Below are 19,439 nucleotides of genomic sequence, written 5' to 3'. Positions count from 1 at the left end.
TAAATTGGGAGCAAATATTGATCAGTGGTGCTTTGAAGTCACCGAGAAGGTAGTTGAGGTCAGTGTTCCTTTGGGGCTCTGCTTGGCTTCTCTTTTTGAAGTTCTTTCCTAAGACCTACCTATCTGATCCCCAAGCCAAAGGAGTATTGGTTGGTAGGTGTGAAGCTAGTCCAAGGTAACTTGGGAAGAGAAAATGGTGGTTTTCCTTCTCTTTCCCCAACTCCAAAATATAAACTAGTTTCTTTATAAAGTAGGTCTATCTAAACCTGGTTAAATGGCACTGAGACTTCTGAATCTTATTACCGCTATGTGAAGAGATAAAAGGACTGTTCATTTGGGGCCTGGATTATAGATAAGGTGTCCTGGTCCTTGGGTCAGTTCTCTGCCCCTTGGTCAATGACAATGATATTCTTGGGCAGTAGAAAGGTTCTAAGGTTCTTCTTGTCTAGCTAGAGGAGTTAGTCAAGAGTGATGTGGAAGGTCACTTTAGTACTGTGGTTCATTTAATGGTCTCTGGGAAGCATATGATAAGGGTGTATAGAAGACAGCCAAGTAAGAGAAGGGGTCCAGAGGCCCAGTGGGAGTGATGTGACAAAAAGAGAGGGTGCTTAATGCCTGATTTTGAATGTGGGGTAGTCTGCAGCTTTTGATCTTATGGCTAGATGGGTGGGCTGGCTGCATGGGTTCATGTGACTGGAGTGGCAATGAGAATAATGCCCAGGACCTAGAGGTTCTAGCCTGTGATGGAAACCCATGTTTTGTTTTATTTATTTATTATTATTATTATTTTTTATGATTTTGTTTAAGTAATTTCTACACCCAAGATAAGGCTCCAGCCTACAACCCCGATATCAATAGTGGCATGATCCACCGACTGAGCCAGCCAGGTGCCCCTGGCATTTGTAAGACTTCAATTTCCCTACACTGGATGCCGAACTGACAGCCCATAAAGAGCACTGGATACTCAGGCTCCTGCCTTTGCTTTCATTCTCCACATATTGGGGTCTGTTCGTACCTATTAATACCATGGCCTCTGCTGACCTCAAATTGTCTCCAGGCAGCTAACTCTGGCATCATAGCTTCTGTCCACGTGACATCACCTCTATGGCCATTAAGTCATTGACCAAAGACATTCATCACGAAATCGTGCCAATGGGTAGGAGGAGCAGTAAATGATCAGTAGCTGTGATAGAATATTAAGGGATTGGCTTCCGAGGGCCTTCTAAGGTCGGAGTCCTTGGGACCTTTTTCTCTCATATTCACCTCAGAACAAACCCCAAATGTATTAAAGGCAAGAAGGGAAGCCTAAGAAGGAAGTTAACTGACTTATCAGGCACTTATTTAGTCACCTACACGTCCCTCCCACCCCGCGCGCCCATCCCTAATTAGCCTAACCCAGGCGATCCAATCCTGCCCTCCACAACTGCTGTCAACGGCTCAGGTCCCGCCCCCACATACACCGGACCAATGGCCGAGCCTGAGGCGAGTCCCCTGAGAGGGGCGGGAGCGAGTTCGGGCAGTGGGCGGGGCCTCACTGAGGACCCCGGGCTGGGCGCCGCCGCCGGTTTGTCTACCCTTTCCCTCAGCCACCTCCTTTCAACCTTGTCCACCCGTCGGCGCGGCCTTTGGTGCAGCGGCTGCAGCTCCCGTTCTTGCCGCAGCGCTTTCCCTCCTTCCCTCCCCGCCAGATCCCCGAGTTCGCCCGTCATGGCTTTACTCACTGCGGCCGCCCGGCTCTTGGGAGCCAAGGTGAGCAACTATGGGAGGGAGCGCGCGGCCCCAGGGTGGGGCTGAGGCGACTGCAGGCCCTCCAGCGCGGGGTCTCCCTCCCCTACCCAGACGCACCCCCGCGAGCCTTAAAGGGGCCCTGCTCTTGGCTGGTCGCCAGCCCTCTGTGGGGCTCTCAGGACCATGTGCTACGCTGGCCTTCTGCGCCTGGGGGTGAAGAGAGCCCTGCCCGCCCCCGGCGTGCGGTCTTGGGCGGGTGGAGAGCTCGGACCCTACAGACACCCGCATGTCTAGGGTGGAAGAGCCATGTAAAAAAAGGGAGCTGCCAGTGGAGAACATAGGTGTTCTGTTCCATTGGAGTTAGGGAAGAGGCCTGCTTGGAGGAGGGGGTGCGGGGTTAGGAGAAGTGGCAGGAGTGAACAGATGTGCTCACTGTCCCAGGGCCAGAGATGGAGCAGTGACTAATTTCGGCTTCCGCCTTGTAGAGAGAGCCTTGTCGGTTTCTAAACTGCCTTTTTCCATTTCACCAACCCAATTTTTGAAGCTTTCAGAGACCAAGCTTTAGTAGTTCCTGCTAGTGGAGTGGGACTCAGGTCCTCTTTGTCCTTGGGACTCTTGCACTTACTCTTCACATAGGAGGAGCTTGGGTAGGGTGGAGCCCTTCTGTAAGACCTTCTGCATGGTTATCACATATGATTGGAGAAAGAACCAGAAAGATTGTTCCTTCAAACTGCAGGCCAATTAAGTGAAGATACTGGGCAGGATACAGTACTGCTAAAGTCACATGACCTACTACTACTTGCTCGCTCAGGTTTAGCTATTGCTTTTAAGTCTACCCAGGAGAGAGTCCTTTCATTCTTTGAGGCCCTAATTTATTTGAATTTTGTTTCCTTTGGATCATAGGAATCTTGTTGCAGGTAATGGTGCTTTAAATTTCAGATTGCCAGGACTTTTGTCTCTGGGTAACTTAGCTCTTTAAATAGAGAAACTTCTCTGTTAAGGGGGGAGTCCCAGTCCTCTCATCCAGGCAGGGACAGTCCCACAAGTGACCTTGACTTCTGCAAAGAGTTTATGCTTTCTCTTCTGCAGATTAAAGCTGCCAGCACCTGAAGGAAAGGAAAATCTTAGAATGGTTTTGCGTGTTATATTGCATGGTTGGCAGATAAGGTGAAGCCTGTAGAATTTACACTGGGGTTCTTCCAGGTACCCAGCAGCAAGGTGGAGGCTGATCATTTGGGAGACACTTGTCTTACTTGACTGTTGCTTCTTCTGCTGCCAGGGAACAGGGTAAGGAAGCCTCTTGGGAAATGAAGCAAGTTCTAGATAGTGTTTTGGCAGAATAGGGGACATGACACTATAATTAGCTCATTCCAGAGCTCCTAACCCAGACCACATAGATAATCTAACTCTTCAGTGAATTTGAAAAAGCTTTTAGAATTTACCTTTTGAATTTACTTTATCTTGTAAGCCTCTGGGGAAGTCCAGAAAGCTTTTGGGGTGACTACATAATTGTAGAATCATTATTGTTTTGTTTACTTCACTGTTATGTATGAACCTGAGGATCCCAGTAACTTGGAAGCTATTTGAAGGCTTTGACCCTTAAAACGAGCAAAGCCCAAAAAATGCAGGAGTGGAAATTTCCTGAGATCTAAGTAGAATGGCCAGGATAACAGGAAGCCTGTTCAGTTTGTCAGCATTGTTAGTATCTACCTGTGTTTTCCAGATTTGCAGCTTAAGTGGTACTCAGTTTTACTTTTGCTGTTAAGGGAGGCTTTGAAAGGCAAAAATAAATGGTTTTCTGATCTGGAAGAACTGACACTTACCACTTTGATTCTCAAGGTCAGATATAGTTTCACTTTTCTCAGAATACTTTTTTTTTTAACCTTGCTAGGTGACACACATGCCAGTCATTGTTGTGTTGTTCTACCTAACTTACTTTTAGGTAATTCAATGAACACCTGAATTGGAAAGAGACGAATTCAGAGCTTCCAGATTATTTGATTTCTTGTTTACCCAAGTGAACTTATACTTAGCAGTGACCTTAGTATCAGCTGTGGGTGCCTTAGCTTTGTGATGTATTACTTTTTCACATGTGATCTGGGTTTGGATTTGGGTTGGGAGTTAGAGTATGGCTACCAATTCACTTCTGGACTCTTAACACCAGTGTGACTTAACAAATTCTAGTTACATCCTGTACCATTGAGATTTGCTCTTCAAAGCTAGGATGTTCAATGATTTTGAGAAAATCAAGACAAAAGTATTTTTATGTTATTTCTAGACCTTTTCAAGACACTTAAATGAATACCCATTAATTCCTTTATAGTAGACCTACACCACTGAGCATTTATTTAAATCGTAGTCTGAGGGGCGCCTGGGTGGCTCAGTGGGTTAAGCCACTGCCTTCAGCTCGGGTCATGATCTCAGGTCCTGGGATTGAGCCCCACATTGGGCTCTCTGTTAAGCGGGGAACCTGCTTCCCCCTCTCTGTCCGCCTGCCTCTCTGCCTACTTGTGAACTCTCTGTCAAATAAATAAACAAAAATCTTCTTTTTTTTTTTAAAGATTTTATTTATTTGACAGACAGAGATCACAAGTAGGCAGAGAGGCAGGCAGATAGAGAGTGAGAGAAGGAAGCAGGCTCCCTGCTGAGCAGAGAGCCCGATGTGGGACTCGATCCCAGGACCCTGAGATCATGACCTGAGCCGAAGGCAGCGGCTTAACCCACTGAGCCACCCAGGCGCCCAATAAATAAAAATCTTAAAAAAAAAAAAATCCTATTCTGAAATTGGGTTCAACAAAACTAAGTCAGTTTTTTCTGTGAAATGTTAGTTAGGCTTACAGCCCAGAACTTTTATTTTTATTTTTTAAACATTTTTTTAAAGTTTATTTATTTAATCTCTACACCCAACATAGGGCTTGAACGCACGACCCCAAGATCAAAAGAGTCCTATGCTCTTCCAACTAAACCAGCCTAGAACTTTTTTTTTTTAATGTTTTTTTTTTTAAGATTTTATTTATTTATTTGACAGAGAGAGATCACAAGTAGGCAGAGAGGCAGGCAGAGAGAGAGAGAGAGGAGGAAGCAGGCTCCCCGCTGAGCAGAGAGCCCGATGCGGGACTCGATCCCAGGACCCTGAGATCATGACCTGAGCCAAAGGCAGCGGCTTAACCTACTGAGCCACCCAGGTGCCCTACAGCCTAGAACTTTTTTTTTTTTTTTAAGATTTTATTTGTTTATTTGACAGAGATCACAGTAGACAGAGAGGCAGGCAGAGAGAGAGAGGGAAGCAGGCTCCCTGCTGAGCAGAAAGCCCGATGCAGGACTCGATCCCAGGACCCTGAGATCATGACCTGAGCCGAAGGCAGCGGCTTAACCCACTGAGCCACCCAGGTGCCCCCAGCCTAGAACTTTTAAAGGCAGGTGCCCACATCTGTGTATCTTAACTTTGATTATTAGCCTACCCAAAGTGATGTCAGTTCCTTGATGCTTACTAGGTGGGCTAAAGATAAAAAATAGAAAGTAAAGCCTCCTCATGTGCTAATGGTGGGATGATTGCATTTGTCCTTCCTAGTGGCCTTTAGATTGGTAACAGATGAATATATGGGTATGAGGAAGCAGTGAGGTGAGCAGTGCTGAAGTAGACCATTAGATGGGAACGCTGGCATTTCTGTTTCTTAGAATCCAAGTGGGCAGAAGGCAGGAAGCCAGATGTGGTACATCTCTCTAAAGCTACTCCGTAATTCTTTTTGCCCTGTTTCAGTGCTTTATGCAATAGAGTTGAGTAGGTCGTGAAGTTTGAAACAGTGAAGCAAAGCTAACAATGGGTTTCTGAGTATTTGAGGGGCTTTCAGTTTTTTCCTCAACTGCCCAAATTCTCTTTTTTTTTTTTTTTTCCCTTCAGTTTTTGTTTTTAAGCAGTCTCTATGTGGGGCACGAATTCATGACCCCAAGATCAAGAGTTGCACACCCATGACTGAGCCAGATCTCCTGAACTGCCCAAATTCTTTAGGTCCCTGTATCTCTTTCTTTTGTTCTTTCTTTCTTTTTAAGATTTTATTTATTAATTTGAGAGCGAGTGAGCATGAGAGAGCAGGGTGAGGGGCAGAGGGAGAAACAGACTCCTCACTGAGCAAGGAGCCTGACGTGGGGCCTGATCTAGGGACTCCAGGATCATGACCTGAGCTGAAAGCAGATGCCCATCCTCCGGAGCCACCCAGGCACCCCTAGATCCCTGTATTTCTTTTTCTTTTCTATTTTTTTTTTAAGATTTTATTTATTTATTTGACAGAGATCACAAGTAGGCAGAGAGAGAGGGAGGGAAGCAGGCTCCCCAGCGAGCAGAGAGCTGGATGCGGGGCTCAATCCCAGACTCTGGGATCATGACCTGAGCCAGAGGCAGAGGCTTTAACCCACTGAGCCACCCAGGCGCCCCATAGATCCCTGTATTTCTTTTAACACATTATCATTTTGAAAGTTCTTGGGGTGCCTGGGTGGCTAAGTTGTTTAATCACCTGATTCTTGATTTTTTTTTTTAAAGATTTTATTTATTTATTTGACAGAGATCACAAGTAGGCAGAGAGGCAGGCAGAGAGAGAGAGAGGAGGAAGCAGGCTCCCCGCTGAGCAGAGAGCCCGATGCAGGACTCGATCCCAGGACCCTGAGATCATGACCCGAGCCGAAGGCAGCGGCTTAACCCACTGAGCCACCCAGGCGCCCTGATTCTTTTTTTTTTTTTTTTTTAAAGATTTTATTTATTTATTTGACAGAGAGAGATCACAAGTAGGCAGAGAGGCAGGCAGAGAGAGAGGAAGGCAAGCAGGCCCCCTGCTGAGCAGAGAGCCTGATGTGGGACTCGATCTCAGGACCCTGAGATCATGACCCGAGCTAAAGGCAGCAGCTTAACCCACTGAGCCACCCAGGCGCCCTGATTCTTGATTTTGACTCAGGTCATGATCTCAGGGTTATGAGATCAAGCCCCAAGTTGGGCTCAGTGCTGGACATGGAGCCTGCTTGAGATTCTTTCTCTCTCCTTCACCCCCACTAAAAAAAAGGAATGAAAAATAATAAATAGGGGCACCTGGGTGGCTCAGTTGGTTGAGCATCTCCCTTGGGCTCAGGTCATGATCCTGGGATCCCAGGTTTGAGCCCTATGTTGGGCTCCATGCTAAGTGGGGAGTGTGCTTCTCCCTCTGCCCTTTATCCCACTTGTGCTCTTTCTCTCGCTGTCTCTATCCCTCTTTCGTATAAATAAGTAAATAAATAAATCTAAAAAATATATTAAAAGAAGAAAAATAGGGGCGCCTGGGTGGCTTAGTGGGTTAGGTCGCTGCCTTCGGCTCAGGTCATGATCTCAGGGTCCTGGGATCGAGTCCCACGTCGGGCTCTCTGCTCGGTGGGGAGCCTGCTTCCTCCTCTCTCTCTCTCTGCCTGCCTCTCTGCCTACTTGTGATCTCTCTCTGTCAAATAAATAAATAAAATCTTTAAAAAAAATAAAAGAATAAAAATAATAATTAAAAAATGAAAGTTCTGTAAGTTCACAGTGGGCATCATCACGTGGGTTACCTGTTCACATTGCACGTTCATGAATCCTGTCTTCCAGATTCTTGTTCAGCAACATTGAGATGGGATCTGGAAACTTGTTTGTTGTTTTGTTTTGTTTTCCAAGGACTTCTGTTGACTGATAGTGCCTTGTGGTCCCCTTCTGTTGGGCCAGTAAAGCCACATGCAGGACTTTTTATTTGCAACTTGGAGAATGTATATATGAAATTTTTGAGTATTTGGGCTTTTTCTGATTATTATTACTATTATTATTTTTAAAGATTTTATTTATTTATTTATTTGACAGAGATCACAAGCAGGCAGAGAGGCAGGCAGAGAGAGAGAGAGGAGGAAGCAGGCTTCCCGCTGAGCAGAGAGCTCGATGTGGGGCTCCATCCCAGGACCCTGGGACCATGACCTGAGCCAAAGGCAGAGGCTCTAACCCACTGAGCCATCCAGGCGCCCCTTTGTGATTATTTTTAAAATGGACTTCAAAAGTGACTATTTTAAGCAATAGTTCATTAGGCTATTTTCTCTAGGCTTGTTTACCTAGGCCTTTTTTCAAATGCCTTTAGAAAAGTTTCTTGGGATGCCTGGATGGCTCAGTCGGTTCATGTCCAACTCAGTTGTACGATCCCAAAGTCCTGGGATCAAGTCCTGCATTGGGCTTCTTGCTTAGCAAAGAGCCTGCTTCTCTCTCTGCCTGCCACTCCCCCTGCTTGTGTGTGCTCTCTCTTTCTCTCTCTGATAAATAAAATCTTAGAAAGAAAGAAAGGGAAATGTCTTGTAAATTTCTGAACCAAAGTGCTAGGCACTAAAATTTGTTTACTCCTGGTAGAAGTGAGAGCAGTTTCTCGTTCCCCAAAAACTAGTAGGACAGCAGATCCTGTAGACTTTATTCAGTAGTATATATGTAATGTGTATAGAATAAGTAGATGTTGAGAAAATATTTGTTAAAGAATGGTAAGGATTTCTTTTCTTTTCTTTTTTAAGATTTTATTTATTTATTTATTCAACAGAGAGAGATCACAAGTAAGCAGAGCAGCAGGCAGAGGGAAAAGGAGAAGCAGGCTTTCCGCTGAGCAGGGAGCCCGATGCGGGGCTTGATCCCAGGACCCTGGGATCATGACCAGAGCCAAAGGCAGACGGTTAACCGACTGAGCCACCCAGGCGCCCCAAGGATTTCTATTGAAAGGAAAATTAGGACTCTTGATTCTTTTCTGAGGTCTTTGGTGGTCTTCCTTGGAGTAAATCTTTAGGGAAGAGTCTGTTAGAAAATGACAGTTATGTAGAATCATTAAGGAAACTACTGTGAGTATGAAGGGGATCAAAGTATGAAATCTGAAGATTGCTGTGCTGGGGCTTTTAAGTGGGCTGACCAAGTAGTGCAGGCCGCCTTCCAGTATCACCATAGTGAAACATAGATGTTAAAAGGCTTTAGTTCTCTGACCTGGTTTTGGGGAGAGAGGAGCCTTTGTCCTATGTGTGTTCTTTTTCCCTTAATGCAAGTTGTTCCTTCTGCATTGGAAGCCTTTGCAGCACAAGATTTTTCCTGCCAGTTATTAGTGCATTATGTTTGCTTCATCAACTAAGCCAGTTCTGGCTTGGCAAGTTCTGATTTTTTTTTTTTTTTTTTTAATGAAGGACAAGGGCTCTATTAAAATCAGGAGCATCTTTCTCAGGCTTCTAATGTTGGAGCTCTTAAATATGTTGCAGGACACGTTCTAAATGTGCCTGGGATGGAGGACCAAAGAAAATTTGGCTCTTCCCCTTTGAAGTAAAGGTCCTAGGTGTGGATCAATGATGGTAATAGCATGAGAGAGAAATAACCACTTTTTAAAGTACTTATTCAGGGGCGCCTGGGTGGCTCAGTGGATTAGGCCTCTGCCTTCGGCTCAGGTCATGATCTCAGGGTCCTGGGATCGAGCTCCGCATCGGGCTCTCTGCTCAGCAGGGAGCCTGCTTCCCCCTCTGTCTCTGCCTGCCTCTCTGCCTACTTGTGATCTCTCTCTCTGTCAAATAAAATAAATAAAATCTTAAAAAAAAAAAAAACAAATAAAAAAAAATAAAGTACTTATTCAAATAGGATTCCTTTGTTCCTAGAATTTTAGGGCAGAGGAAGTAGTTTCAGATGATTTTTGGTGATTCGGCTAACCCTATTCCAGAAATAACCTAAGTTTTATAGGCAAGTCTTTGGCATGGCAGAATTTCCTGCATTATTTATTTGATTAGTCCTTTCTTCTCTTGGCCCTTTATGATAGTGCATTTCCATCAATAATAGCGAACTCACTAGGAGAGTTCTTGCAAGGGGTGGCAGCATTTGAGGTTTGACAAAGCCTCTTAGTGGTTATAATACCCCCACCCCCACCCTGCGGAGAATCCTGGCTGTTAGGCACGTGAGCCAGGCCCTTGTCTTTGGAAGCAGCTGTCTCCATCTCTCCTCATGAAGGAGCTGACCTGTTGAATGAGGTGACTCCCTGATTCACCTGACAGCTGCTGTTGCAGTAGGGTGACTCTACACGTGGCATGCCTCCAGAAGGCAAAAGCCTAGTTGCCACACCTCGGAGTTAGGGGGAGGAGCTGGTAGGTGAAAGTTCAGGGATGACTCAGAAGTTTGTATCTGCCTGTCCCATCAGTGAGTATAGTCTGAATGCCCTATACAAAGCTATTCAGCAGGTTTCTTTGGCAGCTAGGAGATAGAGAACTGAGGTGTGTAGCCTTGGGTAGAACAGTCCTCCAGTATCTCCTTTCTAGTTGTCTGTTCTGCTGGGTAGTTAAATTTGTTTTCTTTCCTTGAGACGCCTCCCCTCTTGATCGGGAGGCCTTTAAGGCCCTTAAAAAGGAAATCAGGGCTTTATTTCCTGTTCTACAGGTAGAGGGAATTATCCATTTACCCCTTGCTCAGGTCTGACTGCCTCTTTCCTGGAATCCAACTACAGGAGAGGGTAGTGACACTTGACATGGTCGGTAATAGGCCAACACTTTTCTGACACACATATTTATTTCATTTCATTTCATTTCATTTTTTATTTTTAAAAGATTTTATCCATGTATTTGACAGAGAGAGAGAGCACAAGCAGGCAGAGGTAGGCAGAGGGAGAGAGAGAAGCAGGCTCCCCACTGAGCAGGGAGCCCGACGAGGGGACCAATCCCAGAACCCCAGGATCCTAACCTGAGCTGAAGGCAGCCACCCAACCATCTAAGCCACCCAGGCACCCCAGAGACACATATTTATTGGAGCTTACTTATGTATAAGGCACTGTTCTAGATGCTTTCATGCAGATTGTTTTGTACAGTCTACTTATCTACCCCAGAATTGGCTTTATTATTATCAATTTAGAGGTGTGAAACCTGAGACCTAGAAGTTAGGTCATATAGCCAAGGTAACACAGCAAGGTAGTGGCAGAACCTGGACTTAAGACTGATCCTTAGTAATTGTACATCCTAGGATCTACATTTTATCCTTCTGTTCCATTGCTTAACACTTTAGACCATGTATGTATCTCAAACTTTATTGTTCATATAGATCACCTTTTGAGCTTATTAAACTGCAGATTTGGATGTAGTAGGTCTGAGGTGAGGCCCAAGATTCTGCATTTCTGACAAGCTCCAGGTAATGCTAATGCTACCAGCTGGGCAGTCATATTTTAAAGACTTTTTTTTTTTTCTTTTTTTTTTAAATTTATTTGACAGGGACCACAAGTAGGCAGAGAGGCAGGCAGAGAGAGAGAGGAGAAAGCAGGCTCCCCGGTGAGCAGAGATCCTGATGTGGGGCTTGATCCCAGGACTCTGGGATCATGACCTGGGCCGAAGACAAAGGCTTTAACCCACTGAGCCACCCAGGCTCCCCTAGGCAGTTATATTTTAAATAGCAAGGCTTTTGAGTACCTTTACATATGTCCTTATTAGACTTATCAGACTTTGAGCTAAGTAGCTTGAGTGTTATTCTAAATATGGAGAAGGAAAGGAAAACAATACAGTTTACCCTTGAGCAACATAGTTTGAACTGTGCTGGTCCACTTACATGTGGCTTTTTTATAGTACAGTACTGGAATTATGTTTTTTTCCTTATGATTTTCTTAGTAACATTTTCTCTAGCTTTTTTGTAAGAATACAGTATATAATATATGTAACATACAAGATAGGTATGAATAGACTTTATATTATCAATAAAGCTTCTCAACAGTAGGCTATTAGTAGTTAAATTTTGGGAGAGTCAAGAGTTATATCTAGATTTTTGACTGCATGGGGGTGGGTTGGGGAAAGGTCTGTATCCCTAATTCCTGTATTGTTCAAGAGTCAACGGTAGTTAGTTGTTTTGCCTTGGATGTCTGTTATTTCATAATGGAGCTGTAGCTAAAACCCAGGTTTCCTTTCCAAATTCCAAGTTATGTGCTCTGTCTTCTACATCATTAGATAAAATTGTTCTAACTTGAATTTTTCCTATTCTACCCTTTTCAGTGGTTAAATCATGAATTGCTGCCTTTATTTTTTTTTTTAATATTTTATTTATTTATTTGACAGAGAGAGAGATCACAAGTAGGCAGAGAGGCAAGCAGAGAGAGAGGAGGAAGCAGGCTCTCTGCTGAGTAGAGAGCCTGATATGGGGCTCGATCCCAGGACCCTGAGATCATGACCTGAGCCGAAGGCAGAGGCTTAACCCACTGAGCCACCCAGGCACCCCGAATTGCTGCCTTTAAAATCCTTTTAATTTCTTTAGTTTTTGTGGTTAGCTAAAAATATGACTAATCCTGATGCTGAAGGGTGTGAGAAAATTGACATACTGTTTAATTTTATAATTTTTTAAGGATTTTATTATTTATTTGATAGAGATCACAAGTAGGCAGAGAGCCAGGCAGAGAGAGAGGGAGCAGAGAGCCCAGTGCGGGGCTCGATCCCAAGGATGCTGGGATCATGACCTGAGCGGAAGGCAGAGGCTTTAACCCACTGAGCTACCCAGGCACCCCTAATTTTATAATTATTTTATAACAAATGCAGAATATTTGCTTTAGGCCAGATGTCATTTTAAGTGCTTTTTAAGTATTGACTTAATTAATCCTCACAGCAGTCCTTTGAAATAGGTACTATTATTGTTCCCATTTTATAGATAAGGAAATCGAGGCATAGAAACATTAAATGACTTGGCTGGAATCACGCAGGTGATAAGTGGCAAAAAAGGGCTTTAGAAATAGAATATACTGGCTTTATTCTATAGTTACATAGCCATGCTATCCACAAACTAGTGTTGCTTTGCAAATTGGAGTTCTGGCTAAGAAGTGTTGCAGATGGAGATCAGGAATAGTAGAGATCATCCCTCTAAGTTACTCCTGAAGCTCCTCACATGAAATGGCAAAGATACTCCATATAAATAAAGGTAATGAAGACTTCACTGATGTTGGAAGTGGGGTGATAGTTTAGTTCTCAGTTTCTCTTCCTATGCATCCTCCTAAAGTAGCATTCATATAAATAGATCTGAGAAATGAATATAACAAAGCAGCAGTCATGACCCATCTGATTCCTTTGAATGGTGTCTCATCTCACAGTCTTGTTAGGTGATCTGCCTTCCTTTTCTTTCTGATTTCCTCATTTTTTGCTGTTTTTTGTTTGTTTTATCTTGAAGTAAAAGAAGAGGGCAGCTCATTAATTCTAGCAGTTCTCTCACAAGGAGGAAAGAAACTATTTTTGTTCTGTTTTACTTCATATTCGTGGAAGAAAGGACTTCAGCCTGAGGGAATTCCATTTTCCTCTTTTTTTTTTTTTTTCCTAAGATTTTATTTATTTGAGAGAGCATGAGCAGGGGACAGGGTCCGAGGGAGAAGGACAAGCAGATTTCCTGCTGAGTGCAGAGCCCAGTGTGGGGCTCGATCCCAGAACCCTGAGATCATGACCTGAGCTGAAGTCAGATGCTTAACTGAGTGAACCATCCCGGCACCCCTCCATTTTCATCTAAATTAAGATGTGGACAGTCACTCTTTGTTGACCTTGGATAGGTTTTTTTTTTTACCCCCATAAGATTTAACCTTAAAATACAGCCAGCCAGCTATTGTAGAAACTTTTTTTTCTTTTAAGATTTTTTTTTTTACTTTTTTTTCAAGATTTTATTTATTTATTCGACATAAAACATAAGCAAGGGGAGCCGCAGAGGGAGAGGGAGAAGCAGGCTCCCCAAGGAGCAGGGAGCCCGACGCAGGGCTCAATCCCAGGACCCTGGGATCACGACCCAAGCTGAAGGCAGATGCCTAACCAATTGAGCCACACCAGGTGTCCCTAAATATTTTATTTATTTTATTTCTAAAATATTTTATTTATTTGTATGACAGAGAGACAGCAAGAGCAGGAACATAAGCAGGGGGAGTGGGAGAGGGAAAGCAGGCTTCCCACTGAGTGAGTAGGAAGGCCGATGTGGGGCTCCATCCCAGGACTCTGGGATCATGACCTGAGCCAAAGGCAGATGTTTTACCATCTGAGCCACCCAGGTGCCCCCAAAGATTTTACTTTTAAGTAATCTCTACACCCAACATGGAGCAGAACTCACAATCCCCCAGATCAAGAGTCAGATCTCAGAGTCCTGGGATCAAGCCCCACATTGGGCTCTCTGCTCAGCAGGGAGCCTGCTTCCTCCTCTCTCTCTCTGCCTGCCTCTCTGCCTACTTGTAATCTCTGTCTGTCAAATAAATAAATAAAATCTTTTTAAAAAAGAGTCAGATGCTCTACCAACTGAGCCAGCAGGGTACCCTGCCGTTATAGAAACTTAAAGATGATTTAAAAGTGGAAAAATGGCTGGGCGCCTGGGTGGCTCAGTGGGTTAAGCCGCTGCCTTCGGCTCAGGTCATGATCTCAGGGTCTTGGGATCGAGTCCCGCATCAGGCTCTCTGCTCAGCAGGAAGCCTGCTTCCCTTCCTCTCTCTCTACCTGCCTCTCCGTCTGCTTGTGATTTCTCTCTGTCAAATAAATAAATAAAAAATCTTAAAAAAAAAAAAAAAGTGGAAAAATGGGACGCCTGGGTGGCTCAGTTGGTTGGGCAGCTGCCTTAGGCTCAGGTCATGATCCCAGCGTCCTGGGATCGAGTCCCACATTGGGCTCCTTGCTCAGAAGGGAGCCTGCTTCTCCCTCTGCCTCTGCCTGCCATTCTGTCTGCCTGTGCTCACTCACTCTCTCTCTCTCTCTGACAAATAAATAAAATCTTAAAAATAATAATAATAATAATAATAAAAGTGGAAAAATTATTTATGAGGAGATTTTAACATCTTTCTTCTCTAAGATGATATGTGCCCCTGTAGCCTTTTTAGAACCAAACTGCCACACCAACCAACCAACCAACCAACCACAGTTGAATGGTCTGCTGCAGGGCTGATACAGTCTCTGGGAGGTGGCCCTTTTATAACAGGGGAACTGTGGGACCACAGAGCGTGGAATAGAACTTACTCTCATGTTTTCTCTTGTTCACTTTTTGGTGACTAGTAAGAAAAGGTAAAATTATTTCTTAGGTGTTAGGTCAAATCCCATTTGCCCCATGTAGGGTGAAGAGACTAAAGGCCTATTTGTGCCACCTACTTTTGCCCAGATGGTCTTCAGTGAACCAGAAGAGACTCTTTAGGAAGTTAATGAAAGGAGTTAAAGACAGTCCCGGTTAACAAAGCTGAGGCAGCCCCCTTTACTTTAGGGGCATAGTAACTTACCTTGTACTCTCTGAATTTAGCTTTGAATTCGTTTGTTTGTTTTAAATTTTTAAAAATTTTTTTAATCTTGTTAGTTTTTGAAGATTTTATTTATATTAGAGGGAGGCTGCATGTGTGGAAGATGGGAGGCGGGCAGAGGGAGAGACAATCTCAAGTAGTCTCCACACTCTTGATTTTGGCTCAGGTCATGATCTCAGGGTGGTGGGATCAAGCCCCAGTTGGCTCTGTACTTGGCGCATAATCTGCTTAAGATTCTCTCTCCCTTGGGGCGCCTGCGTGGCTCAGTGGGTTAAAGCCTCTGCCTTCGGCTCAGGTCATGATCCCAGGGTCCTGGGATTGAGCCCCGAATCGGGCTCTCTGCTCATCAGGGAGCCTGCTTCCCTTCCTCTCTCTGCCTGCCTCTCTGCCTACCTGTGATCTCTGTCTGTCAAATAAATAAATAAAAATCTTAAAAAAAAAAAGAAAAAAAAGCCTCTGCCTTCGGTTCAGGTCATGATCCCAGGGTCCCGGGATTGAGCCCCACGTCCGGCTCTCTGCTCGGCAGAGAGCCTGCTTCGCCCTCTCTCTGACTGCCTCTCTGCCTATTTGTGATCTCTCTCTCTGTGTCAAATAAATAAATAAAATCTTAAAAAAAAGAAGAAAAGATTCTCTCCCTCACCCTTTCCCCCTCCCCCTTCTCTAAAACAAAACAAGCAAACAAACAAACAAAAAACACAGCTTTTCTGAAGGATCTCTTCCCTTTTCAGCTCTCCCTGTTACCCCAACAGAAGGTGGAATACTAAATTCTAAAAAATCTCCAGCCTTTCTGAACTCTCACCTTAGGCGTGTGGTGTTTTAGAACTTACACAGTACTATGGCTTCAAATGATTTTCAACACAATCAAGCAACAGTGCAGTAGTTACTACAAGAAAAGATGTATCTGGCCTTTTGGCAAAAAGAAGAAAGGTTTGATCTTGCTATTGGATTAGTTTGTCTGTGTATGTAATTTTTTTAGTTTGCAAAGTGCTTTCACAATATTGTAATTTAATTATCACAAGACAACTTATGAGATATGTGGTGGGTATTTAACACCAGTTAAATAGGCTTAGTTTGACTTTCTCATTTTATATTCAAAATAATCTGGTGCAGAAAAGTTAATCTTGTCAAACTTTATAGCTGGTTAGTAGTATAATTGTTGCCTTTTTCAAAGGCAGTGTGGAACTTTCTGTTGCAACTCAGCAGTCTTCTCATAGAAAGTAACTTTTCTTTTGGGGGGAAAAAACCTATCTCTAAACAGAAAACATAGGTTAGCTACACTATTCATCTTTGTAGTAAAGAATAGCCTTGAATCTCAGACCTGTCTTTACGGTTCTGAAGTATATCTTTAAAAATTCCTTTAGTACAGGTGTGTCACTGATAAACTCAGCTTTTGTTTTTCTGAAATGTCTTTTTTTCGCCCTCTTTTGAGACTTTTTCCTTACTTGGATATACAACTTTAGCTTGATTATTTTCTCTCAGCACTTGAAATGTAATTTTCCAGTTTTCTAGTTTCCCAATGCTGTTTTTGAGTGGTCTGTCCATTGTTACATTGTAGGTATTCTGTTTTCTCTGTGCATTTTCCAGAAACCTGTGAAAGGCAGCCTCTGCCTGTGGGCTGCCCTAGACTGGAGGGGTTGAAGTGCTGCCAAAAGACTAGATTCAGGAGAGGTCTTACAAGCAGGGTGAGGTAGTTATCAGTTTCTTCATTTGCTTTTCTGAGGCCTACCCAGAACAATTGACAGCTTGAGTGGGATGGCCTGGGTACTCCCAACAATTGCCCCTCTGACCTTTTCTGTGCCTAACAAAGCCCAGGCAGAAACCCAGATGATGGGAAGGACCCTCTCCTCAGGGAATGCTATTAAAGCTATGGATGCAGGGGCGCCTGGGTGGCTCAATGGGTTAAGCCGCTGCCTTCGGCTCAGGTTATGATCTCAGAGTCCTGGGATCGAGTCCTGCATCGGGCTCTCTGCTCGGCGGGGAGCCTGCTTCCCTCTCTCTCTCTCTCTCTCTCTGGCTGCCTCTCCGTCTACTTGTGATTTCTCTCTGTCAAATAAATAAATAAAATCTTTAAAAAAAAAAAAAAAAAAAGCTATGGATGCAAGACACAGAGTTAGGTCTGCTATTGCTTCAGACTGGGAACTCCTTCAAAGCTGTTTAGGGCCTTTCACAGCTCTTTTTTTATGTCAGACTGTCCTTGGAGGCTAAGATGAAAAGAGATGAGTCACTATAACTCCTTTTTAATATTATAGGAGGGAAGAGTAACTGTTGCATAAGGTTTTGTGTTTTCTCTGCAGAATGCATCTTGTCTTGTTCTTGCTGCTCGGCATGCCAGCACTTCCCCTACGGTAAGGCTTGGAAAGGAGAATCACTGAGGCAATCTGATCTTGGGATTGTGGGGTGGGGAGCAGCAGTTGGTTACCACGTAGCCTCTCATCATTATTCTAAATAACTCTAAGAGATGTCTGTTGTTACTGTTGTTATAAATTATTACTATTATTACTATTTTAAGAAATAATTCAGTAGTGTAGTAAGATGGAAATATCAAGTATTTTTGCCTAATTTTTTAAGTTGTAGTAAAATATGCATAACAGAAAGTTTTCCATTTTAACATGTACAGTTTAGTGACAGTAAGTACAGTCATGTTATTGTACAACTGTCACCACTGTCCATCTCCAGAACTTTTCATCTTCCCAAATTGAGGTAGCCATTAAATAATAAGCTCTCCCATTCCCCTCCCTCTCTACTTCTTTTATCTTCATCTGTGCACAGTAGTTGACTGATTTTCTCTGGCAGATTGAGAAAGCCAGATTTTAAAAAGCAGTCTCAACATACCTACTTTGTAGGAAAAATATAATCAACACTTTGATCATCACTTAACTTCTCTATTTTTCTTTTTAGAATTTGAAAGATATATTGGCTGACCTGATACCTAAGGAGCAGGCCAGAATAAAGACCTTCAGGCAGCAACATGGCAAGACGGTAGTGGGCCAGATCACTGTGGACATGGTAAAGATTACGGGGTTTTGGCTGGAAAAAGTAGCTCTGTAATGTGCCTCAACAAAAAATACCATTCTCTTCACTGGCTATTCAGAAGCATCCAAGCATCCTGTCCCAAATATGGAAATGTTGGCACTTAGGATGTTCATTAGAAATTAGACTATTTGGGCGCCTGGGTGGCTCAGTGGGTTAAGCCGCTGCCTTCGGCTCAGGTCATGATCTCAGTGTCCTGGGATTGAGTCCCACATCAGACTCTCTGCTCAGCAGGGAGCCTGCTTCCTCCTCTCTCTCTGCCTGCCTCTCTGCCTACTTGTGATCTCTCTCTGTCAAATAAATAAATAAAAATCTTAAAAAAAAAAAATTAAAAAAAAAAAAGAAATTAGACTATTCTTTTCTGTGAATTTAATAGTTGAGCCTAACCTAATTTATCTATGGGAGGGATGAATAAAGTTTCTTCTATTCTTCTTCCCAACCCCTCAGCTTTTGGGGCCAGGACTATTAGAATTAATGCTGTGATTTATACCACAGCTTTAGCAGACCAATGAGAACAGTTTTAGGATGACTTCTTCTCCAGCCCGACGAGTCTGAGCAGCTCAGATGATGATTCCCCAACACTGTTTAGTCTGTGGTCTCTATCTCCTTTTCCTGTTATAGATCATGTTTTTGTTTTTGTTTTTTTTTTTTCTCTTAAGATTTTACTTACTTATTGGACAGAGAGCACAAGCAGAGGAGTGGGGCAGGCAGAGGGAGAGGGAGAAGCAGGCTCCCTGCTGAGCAGAGATTCCCAAAGTGGAGCTCAATCCCAGGGCTCTGGGACCATGACTAGAGCCTAAGGCAAATGCTTAACCTTAAGTCTGAGCCACCCAAGCGCTCCTGTAGATCCCATTCTGTTGACTTTGGTTGGTGGGAATGAGAGGTAAGACTGAATAGTTAAATAAAGATAATGATTTTTCAGCTTAAACTTTTCATTTCCAATGTTAGTGATCTTCCTTACAAAGTTTTTAGTTAATTCAGAAATCTTTCCAAAATGAAGTGTTGTAAGTCAGAGAATACATTTCATCTCTCAGATCTTGTGAAACATTAACAAGCTCTAGTCTGAGTTATTCTGACTACTGGTTACATCTTGTTTTTTTCTTTTAGATGTATGGTGGCATGAGAGGCATGAAGGGATTAGTATATGAAACATCAGTTCTTGATCCTGATGAGGTAAGAGAGACCCTTATGTCAACACTAATAATAACTGAGTTTACTGACTGTTTGCACACCCTGGATTAGACTGGTGAGGGTAAGGAAAACAAAGCATCTGCCTTCATGTTTTGGAAGATGGAAAATAAGGTACATATGGAATAACTGAAGAATAAGTCTACTTTTTCAATATATCAATGAGTAAAACTAAAAGTACCAAACAGAATTAAGTCATATGAAGATTTAAGCTTTTAAAAACAATTTTTTTTAAGCTTTAGAAATTCTAACTTGTTG

At 43.4% G+C, this 19,439-nt stretch overlaps 1 protein-coding gene across 1 annotated transcript in view; it reads left to right on the top strand.

Annotated features, from left to right (window-relative positions):
- The first annotated feature begins 1,515 nt into the window (after positions 1–1,515).
- Positions 1,516–19,439, top strand: part of CS (citrate synthase) — a 29,775-nt gene continuing 11,851 nt past the window's right edge. Inside the window, exons 1-4 of the mRNA XM_082741823.1 lie at positions 1,516–1,749; positions 17,258–17,308; positions 17,862–17,969; positions 19,101–19,166. Coding sequence (XP_082597949.1) covers positions 1,708–1,749; positions 17,258–17,308; positions 17,862–17,969; positions 19,101–19,166 — 267 coding nt within the window. The 5' untranslated portion in view covers positions 1,516–1,707. The remainder of the gene's footprint in view (positions 1,750–17,257; positions 17,309–17,861; positions 17,970–19,100; positions 19,167–19,439) is intronic.

Source organism: Mustela nivalis, assembly GCF_964662115.1.
Source record: "Mustela nivalis genome assembly, chromosome: 7".
In the NCBI taxonomy this organism is placed as follows: Eukaryota; Metazoa; Chordata; class Mammalia; order Carnivora; family Mustelidae; genus Mustela; species Mustela nivalis.
This window is presented reverse-complemented; position numbering and strand designations above follow the sequence as displayed.